The 21,278-nt window shown below is 44.4% G+C and overlaps 1 protein-coding gene across 1 annotated transcript; it reads right to left on the bottom strand.

Moving 5' to 3' along the window:
- Positions 1-9: 9 nt before the first annotated feature.
- LOC111841478 (uncharacterized) lies at positions 10-20,330 on the bottom strand. Its single transcript, XM_072701611.1, has 29 exons — positions 20,258-20,330; positions 19,985-20,073; positions 18,875-19,079; positions 18,659-18,772; positions 18,394-18,426; positions 18,235-18,261; positions 18,111-18,146; positions 17,662-17,694; positions 15,909-15,938; positions 15,671-15,759; positions 15,113-15,278; positions 14,727-14,870; positions 10,135-10,194; positions 9,817-9,925; positions 9,581-9,627; positions 6,405-6,476; positions 6,163-6,251; positions 4,318-4,522; positions 4,107-4,220; positions 3,845-3,877; positions 3,601-3,627; positions 3,490-3,516; positions 3,233-3,268; positions 3,099-3,128; positions 2,492-2,524; positions 1,252-1,281; positions 1,028-1,116; positions 536-701; positions 10-299 (listed from the first exon to the last, which is right to left on the bottom strand). The coding sequence occupies exons 1-29, from the start codon at positions 20,300-20,302 to the stop codon at positions 153-155; spliced, it is 2,325 nt and encodes a 774-aa protein (XP_072557712.1). The 5' UTR covers positions 20,303-20,330; the 3' UTR covers positions 10-152.
- Between the last annotated feature and the right edge of the window lie 948 nt (positions 20,331-21,278).

Genomic DNA, 21,278 nt, shown 5'->3' with positions numbered 1-21,278 from the left:
AGCCAGACATGTTATTCAAGGTTTATTCAAGTTGTATAATTAGTATAACCTATACTTTGGTAGATGACTGACTGAAGCATCATTCGAGGCTTTGGCAGGAGCATTAGGCCATGAGATGGGATCTCCAACCAGCAGGGGGCAGTGTTTCAATCTCAGAAGTGGATGTAGGAGAGCTGCACGTCCCCAATGACCTCCAGCCGGTCAACCTTTCCAAATGGATGGATGCGGTGGGTGAAGTTGCACAGGTGCTGTCCATTCACATAGACCTTGTAACGCCGAATACCACATCGTATGGAGATCTGAGACAGACAGGGTACCGAGCAGGGACAGAGAGAAACAGACGGGGAACTCAGTAAGACTCACTGCTGGGGTTGGTCTGAGAATCGTGCAGTTTTGTTTGATAGTTCAGTGCATTCCATGCTCCCTCATCATCAGCGTGTCACCAAACCTCAGCATAGGTGACAGAGTTGTTAAGGAGATGTCAAACATGAGCACGGAATCAAGAGGTGGAAAGAGGGCGGCAGGTCAAGCTTACTTCAAAGTACTGTCCTTGCTGGAAGGGGCAGCAACTGAGTTCATTCTCCTGCTCCCCCCAATAGCCTCCCATGTAGCTGTTTCGCATCACCACCCCCTCCATCATGCAGGGGGTCAGGTGGAAGGCGATGTCATCAGACCCAGCCACCTTGAAGTTAATGGTGAACCTGCAACACACACACCACACACACACACACACACACACTCTCTTTGTGAGGACTATATGGGGTCTCATTTTTATGGGGAAAATTCCAAACCACAACAATTCCAACCTTAACCCTAAGTAACCAAGCAGTATTGATTACAGTCACAGATTTTTATAAAATCTTTCTGGGGACAAATGGTCCCCATAATGTAATACAGACACACACGACTAGATATGCAGGAGAGTAGTTTAGACTGTATACAGATTTGTGCAAGTGCCAATAAAGTTGCTTTTAAAGAAAAAGCTCAACAAAGCAAAAGGAAAAAAAAACAAAATTAAGAGACATACCTATTGGCTCCATAGGGCACCATGCCTCTGATGATGATGGTCCGTTTGTGGGTCAAGCCACCCGGAATGAAGTCTAAGTATGGGACAGACTGAACACAGAGCACAAAGGCCTCAGCCTGTATCCTCAAACTCAGGGAAAATGGGTCCCGTCAGGTTCACACACAGCCAGTGAGACCCTGACCACGGGCTCTGCGCTGACCAACATTCACACCAGTGTCACTTACCGGGTGATAGACTGGCAAACTCGCCATCATCTGAAATAGACCAAGGTAAATGTTATTAAATAAAAGGCAAAGTCCTGAAAAATTAGACCACATTCCCTCCATCTGTCCAAGGTTCTGAAATTTCATCCTGCCTATGAAAATGTCCTGGCCAAGGTATCAGACCATAAAAATCTGTGGTGTATGTGTGTGCTGTTATTTATGGTCTAATTTTTAGTAATAATGAAATACCATCTCAAATACTACAGGAAGCACATACACTATATGGACAAAGGTTTTGGGACAACTGGCCATTACACCTACAGGAACTTTTATGACATCCCATTATAAATCCATAGGCAGTTGGTTCCCCCTTTGCAGCTATAATAGCTGCCACTTCTCTGGGGAGGTTTTCCACAAGATTTTGGAGTGTCAGTGGAAATTCTTGCCCATTCATCCAGAAGAGCGTTTGTGAGGTCAGGCACTAATGTTTGATGTGAAGGCCTGGCTCACAATCTCTATTCTAGTTTATCCCAAAGGTGTTTGATTGGGTTGACGTCAGAGCTCTGTGTGGGCCAGTCAAGTTGTTCCACACCAAACTCACTCAACCATATCTTTATGGACTTGGCTTTGTGGGAACAGTTTGGGGAAGCCCCCTTTTCTGTTCCAGCATGACTGTGCCCCAGTGCACAAAGTAGCACAGAATTCTCCAAATTGTCTGGGTATGCTGCAGCATTAAGAGTTCCCTTCATTGGAACTAAGTGGCCAAACCCAACCCCGGAAAAACAACCACATACCATTATCCCTCCTCCATCAAACTTTACACTTGGCACAATACAGTCAGGTAGGTACTGTTCTTCTGGCATCCACCAAAACCAGACTCATCCATCAGACTGCCAGACTGAGAATCATGATTCGTCACTCTACAGAACACGTTCACACTGCTCCAGAGTCCAGCAGTGGTGAGTTTCACACCACTCCATTTTGTTTCAACCAAGCAGTCCAGTATAAAGAATCAGTCACAGGGTACTCAACTGGTTGGGTGAAACAACATCTGGGTCTGGACTTCTACTCTCTGGACCTGAACTACCCACCTCTGGCTACCAGTAGGAATATATTTTAAGCAGGAAAAATAAATTTCAGAACACCCCCTTGTTTATCCATCACATCAAGCCTTCGCTAGTGAGCCCAGGTCCCCATTTCTGACTCTCCCACCTCACCCAGTCGCCCCTGCTGCCTACCGTCCCATCACTCACTCACTCACCGGCAGGTTGCCTCCAGGGTAGCCCATCTGCCCCTGTGACAAAAGCAAACACAGTAGCGCCATATCAGTTAATCTGCCACCAATGTGGCTAACTGTTCATGAAGCGATTCAGCACTGATGTTAAATCACAGACACCTGCGGTATCAGCAAGGCCGGCACATGCACGCATTCAGTTACAGTGATCCCCCGCTATATTGCGGTTCAGCTATCGCGTCCCCACTATACCGCGGATTTTTCCCCAACGCATCACAGTTCTGAGTATCACGTACCTTGATTGTGGTCCGATTGTTGTGAACAAACTTTGTGAACTTTTCATTTTGTTTTAAGCACTACGATTTAAGGCTTAAACTATAAAAAAAAATGCTTATTCATATTGGTCTTTCTATATCGTGGATTTTCACCTACCGCTGTTGGGTCTGGAACATAACTTCCACGATAGGTGGGGATCACTGTATTCATTTCTCTCACGTTTTATCCAAAGTGACTTACAATACGGGGAATGGTTACAAATAACATGCAGTCCCTGAGAATTGAACCCACAACCTTTGCATTGTTGGCACAATGCTCTACCTGTTGAGCTACAAGAACAGAAAGCAGACATACTTACTCCCATCCCTGGGAGGCCTGGCATACCCACCTGGGGGAGGAGAAACACACAGTGTAAGAAGCAGGTTCCCACACTCACTGAGGGGTGGAAATCACAGCCCAGGGGACAGAGTCCAGAGGGAAGGAGATGCTTACCCCCATACCGCCCATTCCTCCAGCTGGGTACACCCCCTGGTTAAAATGAGAAGGGAAGATGTTGCTTGTTTAACACATACAGATACACACGTCAACGGCGATTCACTACATGTGACCTACCACCATTCCTCCGGCTGGGTACCCCCCCGGTTAAAATAAGGGAAAACAGTGCTTAACATACACACAGGCAGGCGCGCGCGCACACACACACACACACACACACACACGTCAACGGCAATTCACTACATGTGACCTACCGGCATTCCACCTGCTGGGTACCCCCCCTGGTTAAAATGAGAAGGGAAGATGTTGCTTGTTTAACACATACAGATACACACGTCAACGGCGATTCACTACATGTGACCTACCCCCATTCCTCCGGCTGGGTACCCGCCCTGAAAAAGGACAAATGTGAGATTAACATACATGTAGAAAATGCACATATGCAACAATATGTACAGTGTACACACCCCTCTGAAAATGCCAGGTTTTTGTGATGTAAACGTTTTTAAATGATTTATCATGGTCTCTTACATTACTGTAAGTGGGAGGCTGTGTTTGAAAACATGGCAGTTATACACCCACAGTTACAGACCACTGAAGAGAACTCACCCCCATTCCTCCAGGAAATCCCTGTACACCTCCCTGAGTAGTGATACAAAAAAGTACAGTCAGGAACTAGCAGAGAATAATGATGACCAGTAGGGGGCACTGCTGAGCCACTTTGTTACTCTGTGGACTCCATCATGTTACTCTGCTGTATGAGCATGTGTTGGGGAATATGGAACATCTGCTGGGAGTTCACACAGGATGTTGTCCCAGTGAGACCCTGCAATGGCCAGGCTGACTCACCAAGGTCTTGATTGCCACTCACCCCAATGATGTTGAGTGTCTGGATGGTGACCTCTCCTCCAATGTTCAAGAAATACACCATCTCCACAGGCAAGCGATGCTGGAACAAGTGGAACCTGGTGCCATTAATGTTCACCTGCAGGAATCAGAGAAACCAGGTCTTAGTTTTCTTTCTCAGAATGTCAACAAGCTGTGGTAGACTTGACTCACATACACGCACAATCCAGGCTGACCTGGTATCCCTCAGACTCCACGATGATGATCAGTTCAAAGAGCTGCCCCTTGTTAAATGGCATCCTATGGATCTTCTCCTCTTCTTGCCATGTCCCACTCTGAAAGCTGTTGAAGACCACCTTGTCCCATCCATCGAATCGAGGGTTTATGTGTAAGGCGATGTCAGAGCCCTCCATCTCCCCACACTGCAAATTGCAGAAAAACCTATAGGGGGCAACAAGGAGCCAGTAAGCCAGGAGAATGACTGGGGGGGGGGGGGACAAGTGATCCACTGGGTTACATAACATTTGGTTTGATTCACAGGAGACACAATATTTATGTTCAAATAGCCGGCATCGATGTGTAGACGGGGAAAATAGTCTTCGGCTTGTAACGTTGTCATTCACATTAGGTGAGTTTGTGCAGTGGTTGATGTGGTCAAAACATTGCTTGTTTTAACCTTGCTGACAGGACTTATTATAGACAATTGCTGACTCTCACATTGTACTGATAAGTGCATAGGGGACAACGTCACGCAGGTCTGATACATATTCCAGTTGCAAGCAGCCACACCACGTGCTTAATTTATGCTGCTTAGTTTAGATCAGTTTGTTTATCAAGCAAAGTTTATGGCGTGTGTGAAGACATTTAAAACCACATCTTTAATCACTGCCTTAAGCGCCATCGTGATGATAATCCGTGCTCATCTTTAATCAGATGCCGCGTGGTCGTTCCGATCCAGCAACCTAGCTCTAAACAGATGAAGTGAATTCCCCTGCTACAGCAATCAATATGCCTATAAAAAACAGAATGTACAGATAACAGTACGTCTCAGGGGGGTAAAGTGTTATACCTGAAAGAGTGCGACCATTTCTCACCACTTTGAAGACTCGGGGTGCTTATTGATCTAAGGCTGATACAGCGCTTCATTTACGCCATATGGACCATCCCATAATATAGGTCATAGGATCTTGAAATTTAGCTTGAAAATGATAACAACGCAAATGTATACCACTACTACTATAATCATAATAACAACAATTCAACTTTACGGCATGTATACGGTAACATGCGCAATGTCGCTTTATATAGAAGGACAAGAATTTAGAAAGGGGGGGGGGGGGGGGGGTAAAAAAAAAAAAAAAACCCCAATGAAAAATTATAGCCATACAATGAATGATGAGATCATAGGCTATATATAACAAATATGCTAAATCAGATTAAACGTTTTATGTTCATAGATTAAGGCAAAGCTTGTTGAAGTACAGCTAAAATGTTCTTTGGTTCAGCCTGCTTTAATGTCATAATTTTAAAAGTTCTCAAGCGCACATTGAGGTAAACGTGCAGTCAGGGAGCGCTGGCGGGAGGCGTGGTCTTTGTGATCTACCTGGCCAATGAGGCGCACATATAACCCAACCCAGGGGAAATACGAAGTGTTCTCTTACTTCTCTATAAAAAAAAAGACACAAATGAACGCAAAACAACCCGCTTTCCAATTTTCCCTTTACTAGAAAAAGTGGTTAAAATGACCCGTTTTTCTTTTTTGCCCCCCCCCCCCCATTCTAAAATCGTAAAACGAATTATATTGCCGTACTGGCGTACACGGACCATAACCAGCCTCCTAATCACACTGGGGAAAAGAACGACATTCACTCGGATCACAGCTGGCTAAGAGAAGGGTGTTGAGATGTTCTGAGCTTTTCCGACCCCATAGCAGGTCTGAGATCAGCCCTGACCACACAGCTGTCTATCTGTAGTAAACTCTGCGCACCACTTTTACCATCAGGTGTGAAACCTCAGATGAACACTGAAAATGGCAGCGCTCCATATAGCCTCCCCCGCAGCACCGCCACCTGCGATCTCACCTTTTCATGTGATGAGGGAGATGCCCCTGCATGTAGATGGACATTCCTGGCCTCAGTCCTCCATTGATAGGGCCCAGATAGGGGATGCACTGTGAAGGATACAGATACGATCCAAAATAAGAGCCACACCGAGGAAACACTGACGCCAGACAAACGTAAAAGTGACAAGCCCGGGTAAAACAGCCAGAAGAACATTTTGGATTTGTTTTGAACAGCGCTGAGAGAGCGGAGGTTACACTCACAGGGTTGTAGACAGACAGGTAACCCGGTGGGGGCATAAACGCCATGGTGACAGGTGGAGAGAAGGTTCCAAGGTTTCAGCGAAAAAGAGTGAGAGTGTGTAGGAGCCTGTAAGTCCGGTCTTATATGCTACGTTACGTTTTTTTTTTTTTTTTATGCATTCAACAATCTCCGTTACGTTTACCTCGGAAGTCGAAGCTCGGGGTGACGTCACATCTGAGTTAAGCACGTTCCAGTACAGCATTTAGCAATACCGGGGAAACAGGGTTGCCAACTCTCACGCATCTGGCGTGACACTCACGCTCACGCTCACGCAAAAAATCTAACAGCAAATCTATAATATTCCATTAAGAACCTAAAAATAGCCATCATTATCTTTTGTTAGTTTGCAAACAAACAAAAGGTAATAAAACTGTTACGCTCAAAATTGTTTAAATCACCTTTCTTTCCCATTCTGACATTCAGTTTGGAGTTCAGGAGATTGTCTTGACCAGGACCACACCCCTAAATGCATTGAAGCAACTGCTATGTTATTGGTTGATTAGATAATTGCATTAATGAGAAATTGAACAGGTGTTCCTAATAATCCTTTAGGTGAGTGTATAACTTAACTTAAAACTTAAACTTCTGTTAATAAAGGGGGCAGCCATCGTCCGTTCTGAGGGCGGGGTCGGTATTTCTCCCACTTTCTGAGTAGGAATTCCGACTTAAGGGGGCATTGCAGTTGAAATTTCTGACTAGGAACTCGGGCGGGAGGGGCCCTAGCCGTGAATGGCACCAAGCCGGAAAAGCCAGAAGATTCTGGTTTCTGCTCTCACCTTCCAATGGGGGAGGGGCAACAATGTACAGCTCTGGAAATACTTAAGAGATCCCAGCAAACATTTCAGTTTCACTAATTTCTCAGTTTATGGGTATGCACCTGTATAAAATATACATTATTTTTCTGCAAACTCCAGCCTGGCTCTTCCCTGCTTCTCATAGATGAAGGGTTTCTTCCTTGCTTTATGGGTCTTCATTCCTGCTTCTAGGAACCTGATATGAATTGTGCTAGCAGTGAGACATTGTGGATTCATCAATCCATGGTGGCATTAAGAGACTGCTGGTACTTCTCCTAGCCATGTTGTACATATTTTAGTTTCCACCCCCAGTGTAAAGTGGCCACTCACAGGTGTGTTTGAATTGAGTCATTAATCAGCCTGAAAACTCGCGAGAAAAAACGTTAGGAACACCCTCGGCAAACAGATCATCCCTACGACATGCTTACTCAACATTCGAGGTCTGGAGTCTGGACCATCTTTCAACATTAGGTGTGTTCTGGCCAGAGTCAGGGGGCCACACAAACGGACAGATGTCCAGACATCTGAGCAAAACTGTCCAAAGATGCAGGATTCCTAAAATGCAATGAAAATTTCAAACATTCTGAATCGCAGAGAAAGATCTTCACACAGATTTCTGAGTAGCTATAGCTTGGGGGATTGATCACCTTACAAGACATACAGGTCCCTAAGGCCAAATGAGAACAATCCGGGTCCAAAGGTGAGTCTGGTCCTGCTGCTATGCTGTGAACGAACCTTCTCAGTACCTGGCCAGCTGTTGGGGGGGGGGGGCAAAGTGGGGCATGTATTGACTTAGCCCGCCCCAACAAGATCTCAAGCATCCCCATTGCACCTGGCCTGTCAGGTGGGAAGAGATGTTTAAAAAAAAAAAACATAATATTGTATACATTGTAAAAATAAATGAATGAAAAACTAAAACGAGATTAATTCATTCTATGTTGATATTAAAATTAGTTTAATATTGAACAGCAAATGAAACAGGCAAAATATTTGACTGCTAAAAACGAACGTTAACTTGGAGGTGGATGGAGACTCATTTTTCTTACTGTCTATACAGTTGTAGGCTATTGAGAGTGAATCTGAATGAATGTGATAAAATGGACATTAAGCTGGTCTGACAAGTCAGTTGAGTTTGATTTCTTAGCTTGTTTAAGACTAAACCATAGACCTTATACGTTTTTTTTTAAGCAACGGCTGACTGTATTTGTGGTCTTATTCTGCAAACTAAAATCATGAACATAAAAATGATTTCATGTTGGTTGTGCTGCCATGGTTCTGACATGTCAGTTTGTCACTTGTATCAACAAAGAGTGTCTGTCATTTTTGTTTTAAAGTTGTCATAGCAGCATTACTGGTATTACTCTTGGTGGGTTAAACTGTCAGATTTTCATAAATTACAGTAGGTTGTTAATTCTAACTCTGGGATTAATGAGATTACATTGGGTGGGGTTCTCAACAATTTATCCCTACAGACAATAAGCAGCACTGAAGACGAAAAAAGAAACAGGCAAAAGAAAGATCTGAAAATAGTAAAATCTGTTTAATTTGTATTGAAGCACGAGTTTCAGTCCGATGGCACAGATCATGGCAGAACACAGTGATTGTTTTTGTGAATTGGAAAAGAGTCCAAGTATATGAGGTATTTTCTGCAAAAAATAAAATGAAAATGATAAAAAGAAAATACAATCTCCACTTTGCCGTTTAGTTTCCAAAGTCTGTGTGCAAAAATAAAAATTAAAGTGAAATAGCACCATTTGCTTTTCAATTTTACGCTCATGTATGAGTCAGATGTGAAAAATTAAAAAATGAAATTAAAAAACCCTAAAACCCTTTTTGTTTAATTTTCCAGTTTGACTTTTCATTTCCTACTTTGCCTTTTCATTTTCAAGTTCACTACATGCTAATACAGGCATATGTTAATCGGAGCTGGGCGGTGGGCGGAGCTACGGATCATTACTGCGCTTTCTCCGTGCTTTTGCGGATTCCGTTGTCTTCATGTTCATGTCACATGCGGCTTAAGTTAGTTACTTATCTGTAGCTTCCGATTTGTTTAGCTTCTTATTCGTTTTTTATTTATGACAGCAAGTTTATTTAAATTTTTTTAAAAGCCATGTGGTGTCGTGTCAAAGTAGTCACTCCCAATGCCACTGATGAAACACTTAGTCTGAGTTAGCAAGGGCAGGTAAACAAACAGGAAGGAACAAATCAATGTGTGAACCTCAAGCTCATGTGGGAGGTAAACTGTGTGACAGGTTAAATATGTGGCAATGAGATGCAAATGAAATGCTGAGAGACAAGCCAACATGCCATGGGGGAGAATCTACCTCCATATTCTCTCTGACCTGTTCTTGTTGATCTCTCAGCTCGTCAAAGGCATCAATGATGAGACCTGTGATGCCACAACAATCAACAGGAGAAGCATTTATCAACCACTCACAGCTGCTCCTAGGACAGCAATTCAGATCCATAGTTGCAGCTAACAGACCTTCACTGGGTCGTAAACACCACAGTTATACCAGTGACTGACTGAGTAATCCAGAAACTTGTTCTAGTAGACATTTCTGAACATGCCCTATACCTTGAATGATGGCCAGAATGATGACGATGATGATGAAGAAGATGACGTTAAAGACCATACTCATCTCATACTCAACAGGCACCCCAACATACTCGTGAAAGGGGTCACACTAAATGACAGGAAGTGAAAGGATGTGTTATGATCCATTACACAGTCACATGACCAAAAGGCAGCATAATAGACTGGGATGTCAAGGCAGAAGATGTACAGAGGGGCATAAAGCCTTGTAATTATTAGTAGCGCTGTCCATTTTATTTGTATAGCTCTGCAGACTCACTTTAGCTCATTGTCCATGGAGAGCAATCCACTTCCACTTACTGTCATCATGTCATCACACTTAATGTCTGGCTCGTCCTCATCCTCACTCATGTTGTAGAACTTTCAGAAGAAGTTGAAGGCCACCACAGTATAGAGGTAGACCTTGACCGCTAGAAATCCCATTGTCATCACCAACTGGCAAAGAGATGGAAGGCCAGTTATGGGTGGATCTCAGGCTCAAACTAACCACTTTGTAGAGATGCTGCAGGGTGTCTGAATGTATGAAAGGGCACTTTCCTCTATTCAAAGTTTGAATCACTTGATTTATGCACAAGATCTGGGTTGTATTTAGGGCCATGTTGATCCCATTGACCCTTGATGTTGTCATGTTCAGGTTGCTAAATGACAAACACCATTAAACTCCAGGTTTCGTGCCAGCTCCATCTCTCTCTTAAAGATGACCAAGGAGACCTGAAGGGTGACCAGACGTCAGTGCTGGGTGTCATTTTTCCTGGAATTGACATTTCACCTTCCAACACATGACCTGTGACATCACAAAAAAAACATGTAGCAAATTAACCTGCCTTAAGGCAGTAGTAGCCAATGATGCAAAGGAAGGAGATGATGGTGTGGATGATGCCAAGTAAGGACAGGGCTGGCTCCTTATAGCCAGTACTCTCTTCTATGAGTCCATCTTCCTGATCCTCATCCCCTCCAGCATCCAAGCTTATCAAAGTACCAGGAATGAGCCACCTGTTTTTGGGTCCTGACAGAGCTCTGTGTCTAGGCACCATAGTAGTGAGGAGGATGGGGGAATCATTTTCCTCAACTTCAAGTCACCTTACCTCTGAATGTTTTCGACTCCAGAAAAGATCCTGGGATTGCATGTCAGCAACACAAACGCACGTTCAGTGTTAAATGAAGGGATTACAAAGGCAGGGGAGGCACATGTGGGAAGGAGCAGAGAGACACTGAGAACAGAGGCTGCTCTCTCCTCCCACCTAGTGGCTCCTATGGGCATTGCCCTCTCAGTAAGACCTTCAAACGCACAATAGATAAACACTGGCTTACAGTCACAAAGGGGGTTACTACACGTGAGCCTTGCACCAATAGCACAGTGGTTGCTCTGGGCAATGAGCGACCACAGCCAGAGCCATTAGACAGTGGGCATGTGACAGAACTGCAGAAGCAGGACCATGACACAAAGAAGGTACCGGATCAAGTCAAGGTTTAGCCCCACCCACTGCCTCTACTGTCAGAACACATAGTGGTATGGACTAATTGGTAACCATGGTGATTTCCAAAAACAGTCAAATTTTATGGTACATATTGTCTATAGATTTTGTTTAAGGGACCTTTGGGTTGGATAATGTGATGAACATGACGACGTGGGGGGGTTGCGTGAGAGAAAAAAAGAAAGAGAATGGAAGTTGAAGAAGAAACCCTGTGTGTACGGTGCTCTGTGCCATAAAAACCAACCCCGCTGATGGTTCCCGGAAACTGTGTCCGTCTTTTTATTTATGCAATATGGACATCTCCGTGACGACCCTGCCGGGCTGTGTGTGACGGTGAAATAGACTCCACCGAGCAGGATAAGTTCGTTACAGTGGCGCCCGAACAGGGAGTTCCCCGTTGTTCGGCGCGGTCGGCGGTCAAGAGTGCACGATTCCCCTTCTACTGATAATCCCTGTATTATACAGCTTTTGTAAAGCGCAAGTTCTCTCTGTAATCTCTGTTTTAGTGCATTACAGCAAGTTACGCGAGTGATTTTTGAAACTACCTAATTTTGTTTGGTGATTATGCTGCACAGTGGACACGAGGACTTTCAGCCATTTTTGTTATAGAGTAGATTGGTTTTGACCGTCTCTCGGTCGGCATATTTTTCTTTTGAATGTAGGACGCTGCCATTTTCTGGCTTTTTGTTACTGTTATAGTCCGGACTTTGAGACTGACGTGGGAAAGCTGATTTTTTAATTTTTTTTTCCCCTCTCTTTCTATCAACCTTGTTTCCCTGCTGGATTCGTGGGCGAGTTTTTTCCTCACCGCCTCGTTCGGAGTTCAAGTGACGTAACGAATTCACTGGCAGCCACGGACTGACTTTCTTCGGAGCGCTACTCTGGGCTGCGAACAACACGTGGTTAGAGATGTTTCGAGGGACTATTCTACTGCATTACACTGCGTGAGTCGGAAAATAAATAAATAAATACATACATGAAGGAAAGTTAAAATCCTATATATATATTGATTTTGTAACTTGTATGTGTTATTTATTTTTCCTTGGTTCAGTTGATCTACTTTTAAGTGAGAATTTTACTATTGTGGATGTTATCTGTAATTTTCGGCTACTTATTGTTACTGTCGTTCTGTGGTGATTTGTGACATTGTTCAGTTGGACTGTGTTGCCGGATTTGGTTTAGTCTGTTTTATATTGCACTGATTTATCTTTGACTGTTTTAATTCTGCGATTATGGACAAAATTCCGGATGCTCAAAAGGTCCTTGGGACTCGTCCCAAGACGGTGACGGGTAAGCAAGGCCTGACTGTTGACTCACTGGACGCAAGACTACAGGCGTTACAGCTGGAGGTTTCCATGTTACACAGTTGCTTGAATGATTCAATCGACTTGCAGGTTGACTTAACTAGGCGACTGCATACACACCGCATATCGAATTGTCCTGATACTCCTGCGCCACCTTCCATGTCTTATGGCATGCTAGCAGCATGCACTCCTGCTCCAACACGGTCTGGTGGGGAGGTACAGGATTTTAGCGGGGTGACTCTGTCATCAGTACTTCAAGGATCTTCATTGGCTCCAGAGGTATTTTTCCCACAGGGTAAAGTGCAGCCCGAGGAGTGGCTTGCGTCTGTGACAGTCTACAAGGACTCACTGCAGTTATCAGATAGCCAAATCCTTACGGAGCTGCCTAGATATTTAGGAAAGGAAGTAACAGCTTGGTTTTCCGCTATGGCGCCACTCTGGCGAAACTGGGAACATTTGAAAGACATGTTCAGGTTAACGTTTTTACCTGCCGATAACCAGGAGCGTATTTTAAGAGGTATCCTAGACAGGGTGCAGCAACCTGGTGAGACTCTGCCTACTTTTGTGGCTTGGATGGTGGGAGAATTTAGACGGTTGCGTTCCCCTCCACCCGAGGCCGAACAGGTGGAAATCATCCGGAGACATGCCTCAGATTATTACAGGGTGGCACTTTATGGAGCACGGGTGTCTTCGGTCACTGACCTTCTCCTCAAGGCACATGAGCTCCATGTTTTTCTCTCTCACGCAACCCCCCCACGTCGTCACGTTCATCACATTAAGTAAATCATAAAAAAACATCCAGTCAAAATGTTGCTAAAAAGACCCCATTCCGCATGCCAATGTGATGACCTTCATCCTGTGTGTGAATATCCCCTGACCCCTAATTCCAGATTAGTGACCGTCCTTAGTCAAAGCTTGATTTCAATACTTGCTGAGCATTTTTAAAGGATTTTTCTGATAAAAATGGAGGATTTAGCCACAAGTTTCCAGATCTTTTCAGCACATTAGGTGTGTTTGATTGACAGTCCAAAAATAACACCTCTTTCCATGTGCGAAAAAGCTGATGCCAGAGAACAGAATGACATGGGTACCATGTTATCTGCAAGTACATCAACCTGCAAAATTCCTTTTTTATGGTTTGTCTTTGTATCATTGTGTTCATGTGAATCACAGACTAGGATTATTTAGTATTTGTATTTTTACCATGACTGGTACCTGGTTCAGTATTTAATATTTTTATATAATTTGTACATACACATGACAATGTAGACATTATCATCCTCAAGCAGGTGTTGAAAAAATGGCTGTGGTTGGCATGCAGATCTTCACCTATAATGGAGGACTTTCTACTATTTAAATGGACTTAAATATTTTCTAAGTGTCCCTTCTGAAAGCCAGGACTTAGGTTTGATATACCAGCTTAATTAATGTCCATCCATCCATTGTCCAAACTTCTTATCCTTCTGGGTTGCGGGGGGTCTGGAGCCTATCCTGGAAGCTATGGGCAGGAGGTGGGGAGCAACCCAGGATGGGGGGCCAGCCCATTGCAGGGCACACTGACACACCATTCACACCTATGGGAAATTTAGCAACTCCAATTAGCCCCACCATGTCTTTGGACTGTGGGGGGAAACCAGAGCACCCAGAGGAAACCCCACGATGACATGGGGAGAACATGCAAACTCCACACACATGTAACTCAGGCAGAGACTTGAACCCTGTGAGGCAACAGTGCTAACCACTGCACCACCATACAATGTCCATATTTGGTGTTAATTCTTCCATCGGACTGGGAGAGAGAAGAATTCAGCTGATGTTACTTTTTATGGAGATTTTTACATTTGAAGAATCTATTATCTATTTTTCTATTAAATAAACCATTTAAGTGTGACAAACTCAGGAGTGTGTGGGATAAACTTTAGTGTGTTGTTTAGGAGCTCCATGCGTACGCAGTAAGAAAGCCAGACATTCTTCAAGGTTTATTCAGGTTGTATAATTAGTGTAACCAATACTTTGGTAGATGACAGACAGAAGCATCACTCAAGGCATTGACAAGAGCATTGGGGCCATGAGAAGGGATGTCCAACCAGCAGGGGGCAGTGTTTCAATCTCAGAAGTGGATGTAGGAGAGCTGCACTTCCCCAATGATCTCCAGCCGGTCAACCTTTCCAAATGGATGGATGCGGTGCCTGAAATTGCACAGGTGCTGTCCATTCACATAGACCTTGTAACGCCGATTCCCGCATCGTATGGAGATCTGAGACAGACAGGGTACCGAGCAGGGACAGAGAGAAACAGACGGGGAACTCAGTAAGACTCACTGCTGGGGTTGGTCTGAGAATCGTGCAGTTTTGTTTGATAGTTCAGTGCAATACAGGCTCCCTCGTCATCAGTGTGTGTCACCAAACCTCAGCATAGGATGGTGAGACAGTTGTCAAGGAGATATCAAATATGAGCACGGAATCGAGAGGTGGAAGGGGGGCGGCAGGTCGGGCTTACTTCAAAGTACTGTCCCTCCTGGAAGGGGCAGAAATTGATATCATTCTCCTCCTCCCCCCAATAGCCCTCCAGGTAGCTGTTTCGCATCACCACCCCCTCCATCACTCGGGGGGTCAGGTGGAAGGCGATGTCATCAGACCCAGCCACCTTGAAGTTAATAGTGAACCTGCACCACAAACACAAATTTGATATCTATATCTTTGTGGGGACTCTGCATGAATTTCTTTGGGAAAATGGGAAAAACCCTGATCTCAATCAGGATAACCTTAACCAAACAAAATACAAAGACTTACGGTGTTTTTAGTGTTTTGGTTGCAGTCATAGATTTTTATAAAATTAAGTTTCCCCTTCTGGGGATTGAAACAAATGGTCCCCACAATGTAACACATACATAACCCACGCTCATACACACACACACACAAACACACATACATAAGGCTAGATAAGCAGGAAAGCAGTTTAGACTGTATACAGATTTGTGCAAGTGCCAATAAAGTTGCTTTTAAAGAAAGAGCACAAAGCAAAAGGAAAAAAAAAGAAACAAATTAAGAGACATACCTATTGGCTCCATAGGGCACCATGCCTCTGATGATGATGGTCCGTTTGGGGGTCATGCCAGCTGGAATGAAGTCTAAGTATGGGACAGACTGAACACAGAGCAGACAAGGCCTCAGCCTGTAGCCTCCAGCTCAGGGAAAACGGGTCCCGTCAGGTTCACACACAGCCAGTGGGACCCTGACCACAGGGGCTCTGCGCTGACCAACATTCACACCAGTGTCACTTACGCATCACTTACCGGGTTATAGACTGGCATATCCCCCATCATCTGAAATAGACCAAGGTAAATGTTGTTAAATAAAAAACAAAGTCCTGGAAAATTAGACCGCATTCCAAAATATGGTACAGCTATTTCAGACGCTTTCAAATTACAGTACTGAACTATATATAATTCCAATATATAATTCCAATATATAATTCCAATACGCTATAATACTGTAGCACCGGCGGCATCTGCATGTCCCGGCATGCTTCGCAAGAGCTTTATATCCCATGTTTGTATTTTGTATAGGTATTTGTTGTGCTTTGTCGCATGTACCTTTAACTATGGTTCTAAGCCATCGTGTAATTACCCGCCTCGTGTGTACTGTAACTTCGCTGTGTTTTCCTGTCATTCATGCCTTTCGTGTTGTGCCCTCTCGTCGTTTTCATTCGCCGCGCCGCGATACCTCGGTTTGCTCGGTGCTTCAATACAGTAAAATATTGCACATACAATATAGCTTATTGTAGTTTCGCTGCTGCATCTCGTGGCTAGCTTTTGCTAGCTTCGGAGGGTCGGTATTTGTCGTTTAGAGAAAACGACTTTCTTTTTCCCATCATATTTTCTGTGCACGCAGCATTAGCCTCGGGTAGCTAGCAGAAGCAGATGGGTTACCGCAAGGAAAAGTAGGTTTATCAGAGTAAAGTACAGTAAAGTAAAACAAAAAGAATTAGCGTAGTTTTCATTTTTCCGTATGTTGTCACCCAAAAGACCCAAAATGAACACTGTAAGGGGACTACTTGTTTACTATAATCAACTTATTTAAACAGTACAGTGGTACCTCGGTTCTCTAACTTAATCCGTTCCGGACTCCGGATCGAATCCTTTTTCCCATAAGAAATAATGGAAAACCAATTAATTGGTTCCCGGCCCCCCAAAATTACACCTAAATATGTTTTTTTTTTTTTAGCATTTAAACACAAAATGAACAGGATGAAATAAGAAGAGCATTTTTTTCTTAATGGCTTTCAAAACGATAAAGGTCTTATCCCAACATTACCTCTGTCCTGCCCCAATCGTCGGCTCCTTCCGTGTGCCACGCCCCCTCATTAACCTTGTGTGGGATCCCCATGTCATCAGCTGTTTCTGGTTGTTGTCATTAGTCCTCTGTATTAAGTCCGCGTTTCGGTTTGTTTCCCCAGTCCGGTCATTGGGTGCGTTCGACTTGAGAAGGGTCCAGCTGCAGACGCCTGTAGAGTGGAGCTCCACTGGAAATACGTCACTTCCACAGGAAACACGTGGCCTCAACTCTGTGTCACAGCGAATAAACCCTAACCCTAACCCTAATCCTAACCGGAGCTCCACTTTACATCCTTAAAGATCACGTGTTTCCTGTGGAGGTGACGTATTTCCAGTGGAGCTCCACTCTACAGGCGTCTGCAGCTAGACCCTCTTGTTCGACTTGCTTACAGCGCTGGCTTAAAGCAACGCATTCTGAACCTGACGCAATGCATTACGGTTAGATGCATTGTGACCTCTCACCCGGCTGCACAGACTGGAATCGCCTCCGTGACGACACACCTTTGCCCTTATTGGCTGAAGAGTTTAGTTACACGCATGACGGTTGTATCCCAGGCAGTTTCGATGCATAATCTGCTATTTCTCCCGAATATCACGTAAAGCAGTGAGAACTGGTTTTCAGTTAATTTACCTGGTAAAATAAAGTTTAAATAAATGACATAAATCGCCCCTGCTGCCTACCGTCCCATCACTCACTCACTCACTCACTCACCGGCAGGTTGCCTCCAGGGTAGCCCATCTGCCCCTGTGACAAAAGCAAACACAGTAGCGCCATATCAGTTAATGTGGCTAACAGGTCATGAAGCAATTCAGCACTGACGTTAAATCACACAGACGCCTGCGGTATCAGCAAAGCCAACACACACACATTCAGTTATTCATTTATCACACATTTTATCCAAAGTGACTTACAATAGAGGGAAGGGTTACATGTAATTGCTGGGAATTGAACCTACAACCTTTGCATTGTTGGCACAATGCTCTACCTGTTGAGCTACGAGAACAGAAAGCAGACATACTTACTCCCATCCCTGGGAGGCCTGGCATACCCACCAGGGGTAGAGCAGAAACACACAGTGTAAGAAGCAGGTTCCCACACTCACTGAGGGGTGGAAATCACAGCCCAGGGGACAGAGAGTCCACAGGGAAGGAGATGCTTACCCCCATACCGCCCATTCCTCCAGCTGGGTACACCCCCTGGTTAAAATGAGAAGGGAAGATGGTGCTTGTTTGACACATACACAGGCACAAACATGTCAATGGCAAATCACTACATGTGACGTACCCCCATTCCTCCGGCTGGGTACCCCCCCTGAAAAGGACAAATGTGATATTAACATATATGTAGAAAATGCACATCTGCAACAATATGCATGTAGGAGGTTGTGCTTGCAAGCATGACATTTATACACCCACAGTAACATACCACTGAAGTAGAACTCACCCCCATTCCTCCAGGAAATCCCTGTACACCTCCCTGAGTAGTGATACAAAAAAAGTATAGTCAGCAACTAGCAGAGAAGAATGATGACCAGTGGGGGGCGGTGCTGAGCCACTTTCTGTTACTCAATGGACTCCATCATGTTACTCTGCTGTATGAGCATGTGTTGGGGAATGTGGAACATCTGCTGGGAGTTCACACAGGATGTTGTCCCAGTGAGACCCTGCAATGGCCAGGCTGACTCACCAAGGTCTTGATTGCCACTCACCCCAATGATGTTGAGTGTCTGGATGGTGACCTCTTCTCCAATGTTCAGGAAACACACCATCTCAACAGGCAAGCGATGGTAGAAGAAGTAGAACTCGGAGCCATTAATGTTCACCTGCAGGAGCCAGAGCCAAACTTAGGGCTTAGTTTTCTTCCTTAGAATGTCAACAAGCTGTGGCAGACTGTTGACTCACATACACACACAATCCAGGCTGACCTGGTATCCCTCAGTGTTCACGATGATGATCAGTTCAAAGGCCTTCCCCTTGTGAAATGGCATCATATGGACGATCTTCTCCTCTTGCCATGTCCCACTCTGAAAGCTGTTGAAGACCACCTTGTCCCATCCATCGAATCGAGGGTTTATGTGTAAGGCGATGTCAGAGCCCTCCATCTCCCCACACTGCAAATTGCAGAAAAACCTATAGGGGGCAACAAGGAGCCAGTAAGTCAGGAGAATGACTGGGGGGGACAAATGGTCCACTGGGTTACATAATATTTATTTGGTGATTCACAGGAGACACAATATTTATGTTCAAATAGCCAGATACACTAATTACTGAAATTGCATAATTTCTTATGAATGGGTGGAACTTTAGTCATGAATGGGTGGAGACCTGTCTGAAACACAGGTTAAACATCCTTGATAACAGTGGGATTACGCCTCCATAGCTCCTCTGAAAGGTTATTGGCCAAGAGTAATAATAATAAGCCCTACCCTTTGTGAGGTCAAACCTTGACGTTGCCACTGGCAATGAGTCTGGCGATAAGGTGCAGCTAGATAGAGGGCAAACCCGGAAGAGCCACACCCTAAGTACACTACACAACTTTCAAAGCCATCAGATCAACAAAGATGGCAGCAGTAAAAGCTCCACCGTCTGTTTGGAGCCATGAAAGGGAAAAAAAGTTTGGTTAAAACTTTAGCAAGAACACCAATGCCTTTCTGACGCTTCCGACGACCTGAGCTGAGAAAGAGCTGGACGGAAATGACCAATTATTTTCAACAGCCACGTGCTACTACGGCAATTCTTCCTGGTGAAAGATCTTATAGGGTGTGACTGCCTGTCACTGATCAGTCATGTAGTGCGTAAATCACAATGACTTCAAGTCCTGTAGCGTGAAAAGTACAGCATTCTGTCGACTGTAATAGTCGTGTGGTGTGAACTTAGTATTAGCAGGTCTGAGATCAGCCCTGACCACACAGCTCTGTCCATCTGTAGGAAACTCTGCGCACCTCTTTTTCCATCAGGTGTGGAACCTGAGATAAACACTGAAAATGGCAGCACTCATATAGCCTCCCCCCCAGCACCGCCACCTGCGATCTCACCTTTTCATGTGATGAGGGAGATGCCCCTGCATGTAGATGGACATTCCTGGCCTCAGTCCTCCATTGATAGGGCCCAGATAGGGGATGCACTGTGAAGGATACAGATACAATCCAAAACAAGAGCCACACAGAGGAAACATTGATGGCAGACGTACTTAAACATGACAAGCCTCTGTAAGATATCCAGGCTCTAGGAATGCTATATGCCAGAAGAACTTTTTGGATTTTCAGATCCGTTTTGAGCAGCGCTGAGAGAGCGGAGGTTACACTCACAAGGTTGCAGACAGACTGGTAACCCTGTGGGGGCATAAACGTCATGGTGACCGGTGGAGAGAAGGTTCTAAGGCTTCAGCGAAAAAGTGTGACGGAACGTGCAAGTTCTGTCTTATAGAGCCCCAAGTGGGAGGGGCCCTAGTCGTGAATGGTGCCAAGCAGGTGTTGTGCTCTAAACTGCCCCCTGCCACAGATTGCCTCCCCTCACATAATCACTCCTTTTAAAGGCAAAGTCGCTTTGCTTTCCCTGTGCAGCAGAAGCAACCGCTCTCTGTAACTTCATTTTTCTTGCCTTAAGCAGAAATACGTAAAAAAAAAAATACTCACATGAATTATTTATTATGGAATGTGACAATCAAACCTTTAGTGAAGATTAATAACCTCCTGTGAAACGTTGCAATTTCAAGTTACTACATTTTCATTCAAATGCGACAGTAATGCTTTTATCTTCGACGTTCGTTTGTGCAAATAGTTACCTTCAGTTGCAAGAAGCGATTCGACATCTTGAATAATGTACCTTTAAATGTACCTGGCTGCTGTGACAACTGAATTTCCCTCCGGGGATTAACAAAGTGATCAATCAATCAATCAATCTATCATCCATCCATCTATCTATCTATCTATCTATCTCATGTTTGATACTTTGTTGTAGTCATTCTGCTTCAATATTTCTCCTATTCTGCCTCCTATTCATACCTATAATGTGGCGATTAGCTTCAAACTCGGCACCATCACACCTAAAAATGAAATGACATTGAACCAAACACCAAAAATAATCAGAAGCAAATTTTCACTATTCACTGTAGCGATACCGTCAGGGGAGGCAATCCGTGGCAGGGGGGCAGTTTAGAGCACAACACTTGTTATTCAGGGAGTTTGTGAGAAGAAGAGAAGGTGCGGGAGAATTACAGGGGCATCATCGTGGACCCTGAGGTGAGATCATTTTCCCTCATTCAATTATGAATATATTAATATGATATTTATTAGATATATAGTTTCCTCTTCTATTTTTTTAAATGTG

Source organism: Paramormyrops kingsleyae, chromosome 17 (assembly GCF_048594095.1).
Source record: "Paramormyrops kingsleyae isolate MSU_618 chromosome 17, PKINGS_0.4, whole genome shotgun sequence".
Lineage (NCBI taxonomy): Eukaryota > Metazoa > Chordata > Actinopteri > Osteoglossiformes > Mormyridae > Paramormyrops > Paramormyrops kingsleyae.
Note: the sequence above shows the minus strand (reverse complement) of the source record. Positions and strands in the feature narration are given on the sequence as shown.